The sequence below is a fragment of the Sinocyclocheilus grahami genome, unplaced genomic scaffold (genome assembly GCF_001515645.1).
Source record: "Sinocyclocheilus grahami isolate Dianchi unplaced genomic scaffold, SAMN03320097.WGS_v1.1 scaffold113.1, whole genome shotgun sequence".
Lineage (NCBI taxonomy): Eukaryota > Metazoa > Chordata > Actinopteri > Cypriniformes > Cyprinidae > Sinocyclocheilus > Sinocyclocheilus grahami.
The window spans coordinates 79,659-87,996 of record NW_015505292.1 but is presented as its reverse complement, the minus strand read 5'-3'; the positions used below and the strand labels follow the sequence as shown (position 1 = coordinate 87,996).

Sequence of the window (8,338 nt, the reverse complement as noted above, 5' to 3'; positions counted from 1 at the left end):
ATTATATATATATATATATATATAAATAATTAAATGTTATATATTTAAATATATAATGTATATAATTTACACATTAATAGATAGATTCATTCTATCTAAACCATTTTAAACAATCCAATACACAATATTTTACAAATTATAATGTCAAAAATTATAAATATATAAAAATAACTTTACTTATATATATATATATATATATATATATAAATAATTTTCAGATGTGATTTAAATATTTTAAATGACATATACATGGAATTAATATTTATGTATGTATGTATGGATGGATGGGCACAGACCATATTAGTCGTCTGGCACGGGACACATTTGGAGGTGATGATCTCATACAGGCAGAAGCTGCTGTCCCCACAGTCCTCATCAATCATGCACTCCTGAATGAACAAGAATGAACCTGACAGTATATATTACAGAAACACTGTTATTACAGTTACAGTTGAGCAAACATCCCAAGGACCCCTATTAATACAATAAACTCTGCAGGTTCAGGATACGACATCCTAACTCCATGAAATGACGGTGATAAATTCCCAAAAGACAACTTCAGTTTCCTGAAAGTGGCAGGCAGTACTAGAGTGCATTGTTCGGTCACCATTCACTTTCACTATATGGAAAAGAGCAGCGTGGACATTCTGCTAAATGTCTTCAACTGGGTTACACAAAAGAAAGTCAGTCATAGTGGTTTGGAATGACATAAGGGTGAGTACATGATTATAGTGTTTTCCTTTTTTTCTATTTTGGGGGAAATTTTTCTGGTAACACTTTACAATAAGGTTCATTAGTTAACTACATTAGTTAACATGAACTAATAATTAACTGCACTTATACAGCGTTTATTAATCTTTGTTAATCGTAATTTCAACATTTACTAATACATTATTAAAATCTTGTTAACATTAGTTAATGCACTGTGAACTAACATGAACATCTGTATTTTTAACATTAGCGTAGATTAGTAAATACAGTATCAAATGTATTGCTCATGGTTAGTTCATGTTAGTTAATATATTAACTAATGTTTAACTAATGAACCTTATTGTAAAGTGTTACCATTTTTCTTTAAGCAACCTACAGCATTGTCTCTTTACTATAGTTTGGAGACAATGCTGTAGGTTGCTCAAAGAAAAAATATACTGTAATAGTAAGCTTTGTTTTGGACTTCAGGTCAGGAAATTCCAACGAAATGTTTCGTCTCCCAGACAGAAATTCAGTTGGGGACTAAAAGAAACGCCCACCTACCATTAACTGAAAACCACATTTTTGTAGTCTGGAACATCCTCCTCATTATGAGTGGATTTAATCATGTATTATCAAAAACTACTTTTGTACTTTGTTAGAGACACTGGAACGCGATATGATGGAAATTTTGTAACTTAACCTTATAGCCTAAGGAAAAGGTGGGAAATAAGACGTAATATGTTGAACATTTCCACTGTGCTGAAAATATTTACAAACAAACTGGATGAAGAATAGAGAATAGTCTCAAACTGGCCTGTGGTGCAACATAGACAAACAGGAGTCATTTTTTAATGCCTGATGACGTCATCATCAGTGTCATAATTCATTCCACATTTACAGAAGTGGAGGTGCAGGAATCTATCTCAGTACTTGAATCCTGTGAGAGCTGTAACAGCGACCAACCACTTAGCGGTCAACATCAGAGCCAAGCTGTACCCTTCCCCCCAGAGTTACGGCGTCTGGAGTCGAGACTAATGTGAGTGAGACATGAAAAAAACCTTCAATTCCTCACGGACAAAAACAACTTTCTTAAAGAACAGGAAGTTCAGGTTGAAGTTCTACTGGAAGACAAAATAAAAAAATCTAAATTTGTAGAATACTCATGAAGACACGATCACAAAATTATAATTCATTCAATTAGGGCTGGATGATATCGCCAAAATTTATATCACGATATATTTCTTAATTTCGGTCGATACGATATAATTCCCATATCGATATGAACACTAAGCCTCGTAAAAACTGCCAAGAACGCCCACAACAGATGTCTGTGCATACAAACTTATGAAAAATTAATTTGCCAAGTCTACGACACCTCATATAGGACCATATATTTTAGAAAAGAAAAAGAAAAAACAGCACAAATAAATTAATGATCACCTTTTATTTGTATTTAGCCTTCATTCAAACAAGAAATGTGAAATCACTGTCAAATAATCGTCTCAGACTCACCTAATTAATATTAATATCTTTACCTTCAAACAGGCTAACATACACTACCAGTCAAAAGTTTTTAAACAGTAAGATTTTCAGTGTTTTTAAAGAAGTCTCTTCTGCTCACCAAGCCTGCATTTATTTGATACAAAATACAGCAAAAACAGTAACATTTTGAAATATGTTTACTATTTAAAACAGGGGTGGGGAACGCTGATCCTGGAGGGCCACTCTCCTGCAGAGTTTAGTTCCAAGTAAAACCCCAGAAAAAAAAAACCTAAATGCATCCCGAAGACCTTGATTAGCTGGTTCAGCTGTTTTTGATTAGGGTTGGAGCTAAACTCTGCAGGGACACCGGCCCTCCAGGATCCATGTTCCCCACCCCCAATTTAAAATGACTGTTTTTTTTATTTGAAAATACTTGAAAATGCAATTTATTACTGTGATTTCAAAGCTATATTTTTAGCATCATTACTCCAGTCACATGATCCTTTAGAAAGCATTCTAATGAATAGAAAGTTCAGAAGAACAGCATTTATCTGAAATAGAAATCTTTTGTAACATTATAAATGTCTTTATCATCACTTTTGATCAATTTAAAGAATCCTTGTTGAATAAAAGTATTAATTTCTATAATTTCTTTCCAAAAGAAAAAAAAAAGAAATCATACTGACTCCAAGCTTTTTAACGGTATAGTGTATAATGTTACAAAACCTTTTATTTCAGATAAATGCTGATCTTTGGATCTTTCTATTCATACATAAATTCATACATATATTCTATACATACAAAAATGTACTATGAAATAAAAATGCCATATTAGAATGATTTCTGAAGGATCATGTGACACTGAAGACTGCAGTAATGATGCTGAAAATTCAGCTTTGATCACAGGAATAAATTACATTTTAAAATATATATATATATATTTTTTTTTACTGTTTTTGCTGTACTTTGGATCAAATAAATGCAGGCTTTGTGAGCAGAAAAGAATTCTAAAAACAAACAAAAAAAACATTAAAAATCTTACTGTTCAAAAACATTTGACTGGTACTGTAGGCTGATTATTCTTATAGATTGAAACAAATGTGCTTTAGCCAGGATAAAGAGTATGAAAAGTGCTCCGAGTTGCTGCAGAAAAAAAAGAGCAACAACAAAAGCATGTTGGGGCTTATTGAAAATGCAAACTGATTGTCTGCCAGCAGGAGGCGCATTGAGAGCAGTTTCTCCAGTAATGGCTGTAAACAAATCAGCTACGCTCATGAACGCTTCTTTATCAGATAAAATAAAAATGCCATCGAAACTTTTCTGAAGACAGTCCTTTACCTTCAGAGATACATTCATATAAAACACCCGCAATGTGTTTTGATTTTAAAAAACGTGCAGTGCTCATGTTTATTCAACGAAGTCAAACGCCACAAATAAATCAATGTACGGCAAACACTGGTAATGTATATCGGAAATGTGTTTAAAAATCATATCACCGTTATTGAAAAAAATTATATTGCAATACATATTGATATTGAATTATTGTCCAGCCCTAAATTCAATAAAACCAAATGAAATTAATATAATATAATATTATTATACATTTAATTATGATATAAATGTATAATATTTAAATATTATATAAATTATACAAACACGTACATATATGCTGTATACAATTCATAATTGTATATTTAATTATTATAATTTATTTAATAACACATTAAATATGAAAAAGTCAAATGAAATGAAACTGAAATTAATCATAATGTAAATATAATTAATAATTTAAAACTATAATTAAATGAAAACATGTTTATATACATATATGTATGTGTGTGTGCGCTGTATATTATTCATAATTATTATATTTATTTATTATAATAATTATAGTTTATTTACACACACATACTTAATACATGTAAGATGAAATTAAACCTGAATGAAATTAATTAACAGTTAAATATGATTACATATACATGTAAACTACTAAATATGTATAATTTAATGTAATTATAATAATTACAAACATTCTATGACTATATACATATATGTAATATATAATATACTGTATATGCGTGTGTGTATGCTGTATATTATTCATAATAATTTTATATTTTAATATAGTTCATTTAATAATACTAATATATAAAATTAATAAAAACCAAATAAAATGGTAAATATAATATATATTATATATATATATATATATATATATATATATATATATATATATATATATATATTGCACAACACTCCCTATTTTTTATATATATATATATATATATATATATATATAAAATTGATTCCATTTGGTTAATAGTCTTGTAATACATGTAATAATGTATTTATTGTTCATTTATGGGATACATTTTGCAATAATGACCGGCTGTATATTTTTACCCCTCACATATAATGCTTATCTTTTAACTGTGAGCTCACATTTGCCGCTGTGCAAAACGAGAGAAAAACCACTAAATGCTGCCTCATGGTAACATGGCAGCTGGCACTAACTCTCCACCACACATTCCCAGTGCACCACTTTCCATGCATTTTTTCCAGCTGTTCTAATTTCACCATATATTGTCATGGTGCCAGAAGACTGCCTGGCCAAAGAGCCTCTAATGACACTGCCGTTTGTTAAATTGTTGTGGAAATGCATAAGGACCATATGTGTAATGTTTTTTACTCTGGAATAGATATAATGTAGTAGATATAATTTATTTCAATCAAAAGCTGTTAAATAGAGTTAGACTGTAATTCAAACATCACATTTAGTTTTGAAAACGAAGACATAATGTGTATATTAGAGCCCGACCGATATGGGTTTTTTGGGGCCAATACCGATACCGATATTTGGGAGTAAAAAAAGGCTGATATCGATATATTGGCCGATATTCTTTGTATATATTATAGTACAGTACCAGTCAAAAGTTTGGACACTTTCTCATTCGTGTGTCCAAACATTTGACTGGTACTATATATAGAATACAGTATATACATAAACAGAATATATATACATACACATTTTTTGCAGTGATCACTCAAATGTGGTGATCAAACACTTATAATGACGTGACAAAGATATGTAAGGATGGAGGCAGGGCATTTAACAATAAACTTTATTCAAAATGAGTCTGACATCAGTGCACTGAACAGTAAAGTTTAAGTTTATTCAACTTTAATTCAATTCCATTCAACTTTATTCCATTGAAGTTTATTTCACTTTGGAACATTCATTCACGGATTTGCACTACTGTCTTCACACACAGACGAAACTTACTAGAGAAGTGTGACATAATTTACCTCTGTAAATAAACACTTTAACGCCCTTTAAATGTAACGTGTATGTTCCCTTGGTGAAGTGAAAGTGTTGGCTGGTGTCACTATCTCGCGAATGCGCCGGCGGATCTCCACCAAATTCGGGGGATCCCTTCAGCTCGAGGAGCCCTCTCGACGCCACCCTCCGCGTGTCAGTAGCCCCCCGGTATCGCTAGATCGGTCGGCGCCGATCCGCAAATTTAACCGCCCGTAACTCCCGAACCCGGGGGCTATCGACGCGGAGGTGGTCTCATTCGAAAGAGGGCCTCGAGACGTACACTCGATTCGCGTTCTAGATGGTTCCTCGAGCTGAAGGGATCCCCCGAAATTTGGTGCAGATCCGCATCGCCGTTACAGCGATATGGCCGTTCAAAGTTTCAATGGTTTTCCATAGACTTAAGCTTTAAAGCGTTTCATCCAGGTCGCCAGTAGCAAACAATAGAGCACGCTCTGCTGGACAAACTAAGTAATTACACCATTTCAAGCATTTTATCTGCGTTAGATGTTCTGTAGAAAAAAAATTTATATCGGCGGCATATTCGCCGATACCGATATATCAGCGACAGGCTCATATCGGCCGATAATATCGGCTAAACGATATATCGGTCGGGCTCTAGTGTATATGTTGAAAGATCCAGGGTTTAAAAGACTAATTTCTGTAGAGGACATTTGTATTAGCCTTATAAGAAATAAAAGCTTATATTTTAGTCCGTGGTAACACAACAGTGCAACACAAGCGCAAAAAGGACTGATACGGATCATCTGTCCCTCAACTACTTTATCAAACGGTTTACAAGAATTCAACATTTAGAAAAGTCTCCGTAATGATGTGCCACATGTTTCCCAAGCAAACGGAGGATCCTAGTTTGATGACTGGTGAAGTGGAAAATCCATGTTGGTTTTAATAAATAAACTCTGCTTTCTAACCTCATGTTGCCTAGGAGACGACAAACTCACTGCAGGGTTCATAGCGCTGCCCAGAGTGACCAATGCAGCCAGACCAATGTTTACTTACCAGAATGTGCACTGAAAGTTTGATATCTGTTTAATATGGCTGGAAACAATCCATACCACTTTTCAAAAATCAGATTACAACAACTTAAAGTGATAGGAGATATTAAAGCTAAAGATGAGAAATAGACTCACGTGATCTACTTCATTCCACCGTTCAGTGTTCTGAATGAGAGTTCTGGAAAAATGTGTCTTTCCAGTCTTATTATCGGTTTCCTAGAGGAAAACCAGGTGTTAGTTATACAAGGCAAATCAATATACAAGGCAAAAGACATATAAGCACAGTGCAGTCCTGTTAATGCAATGTAGTGCAAATAAAAATCTAAATCAGATCAAGTACAAGCCAATAAACAGAGTAGAATAAATAAGAAATACCTTGTCGATTCTCTCCATCAGCTGGACAGTCCGATTTCCAACCTTGATCACTGTCGTAGTTTCATTGTGAAAACTGGCAGGAAAGTTGCGTCCATGTAGCAACGATTTTGAAGACTCATTCTCCATCTGATTCAAATAAGATTAATAATAATAGATGTGAATGTTTTGATTGTAATTCTTACAATACATTGCAAAATCGGATATAAATATTACGATTCATTTTAGCGAATCAGTTCATTTCAAAGAATCAGTTCAAAAACGATTCGGTAGTATTACACACATATGCATACATATATATATATATATATATAGCCTATATATGCGTGTGTGTGTACTGGTTTATATATCCTGGTGGGGACTTAAACCTGACTACACACAGACTCATGGGGACTCGTGTCACGGTGGGGACCTAAATTGTGGTCCCCACGGGTACAAAAGCTTATAAATCATACAGAATGAAGTTTTTTGAAAATCTAAAAATGCAGAAAGTTTCCTGTGAGGGGTAGGTTTAAGGGTAGAGTTGGTGTAGGGCAATAGAATATACGGTCTGTACAGTAAAAAAAAACATTAAGCCTATGGAGAGTCCCCACAAGGATAGCTGACCAGACATGTGTGTGTGTGTGTGTGTGTGTGTTTTCGAATAAGTTTTATTAATAACACTATTTATTGAAATTTGATGTGTTCCAGTTCACTTTGTTTCAGCTATAAACTCATAAAAAGTAATTTAGAAGCTAAATATACTTACATTTACGCTGAACACTACTAAAATTAATCTACATCGGTAAACATTTTGCACATTTTAATAGCCTACATTTGTTATTTATTAAAAACCATGTCTGTTGACTCGGTTCGCTCAGGTTCGTTCGAGGTTTTGTGAACCGGTTTAAAAAGGTCCACTGAAAAGATCCGACTCAAAAGAAAAATTCGTTTATGAATCGGTCAGCGATAATCCTCCTGTACACTCAAAGCACCATGGCGCAAAACAACATTTAAATGTTAATCTACTAGGATTGTTTTTTAATCTAGTTATACCTGGTGAACAGCCTCCTCTAGTTTTTGTTGCGTGTCCTCCATCAGTTTTTCCACTTCCCTGAACATCTCGTTTAAAGTGGTTTGTCCCTGGGCCACATGCTCCTCCAGGGCCTCGGTGATGTCCAGATGTCCCCCGCTGTGGACTGAGCTGCCCACCACAAAGCCGACGCAAAGGGATAATATCACAAATTTCAGCATCGTTTTGTGCTTAGGCGAGTCACCCCTGGCGGGAATCACAGACCCTGTCTGTGCCTGGGACGTGGATTATTTGGAAACTTCTGAGGGGAAAAAAAAGACCGGAAAAGGTTTTTGGCTTTTATTTAACTTTTAAATAAATTGTAGGCAATATTTATAATTATTTATAAGTTGCTGTGTAGTCACAGCTGGGCTTTCAGTCCAAATCGATTTTTACGGCTCCTTGTTT

The 8,338-nt window shown here is 33.9% G+C and overlaps 1 protein-coding gene across 1 annotated transcript in view; it reads right to left on the bottom strand.

Annotated features, from left to right (window-relative positions):
- Positions 1–8,222, bottom strand: part of LOC107589212 (dickkopf-related protein 3-like) — a 10,363-nt gene extending 2,141 nt beyond the window's left edge. The window contains exons 1-4 of the mRNA XM_016277575.1: positions 7,915–8,222; positions 6,883–7,008; positions 6,643–6,723; positions 297–389 (exon numbers count right to left, since the gene is read on the bottom strand). Of these exons, the coding sequence (XP_016133061.1) occupies positions 297–389; positions 6,643–6,723; positions 6,883–7,008; positions 7,915–8,112 (498 nt within the window). The 5' untranslated portion in view covers positions 8,113–8,222. The remainder of the gene's footprint in view (positions 1–296; positions 390–6,642; positions 6,724–6,882; positions 7,009–7,914) is intronic.
- Between the last annotated feature and the right edge of the window lie 116 nt (positions 8,223–8,338).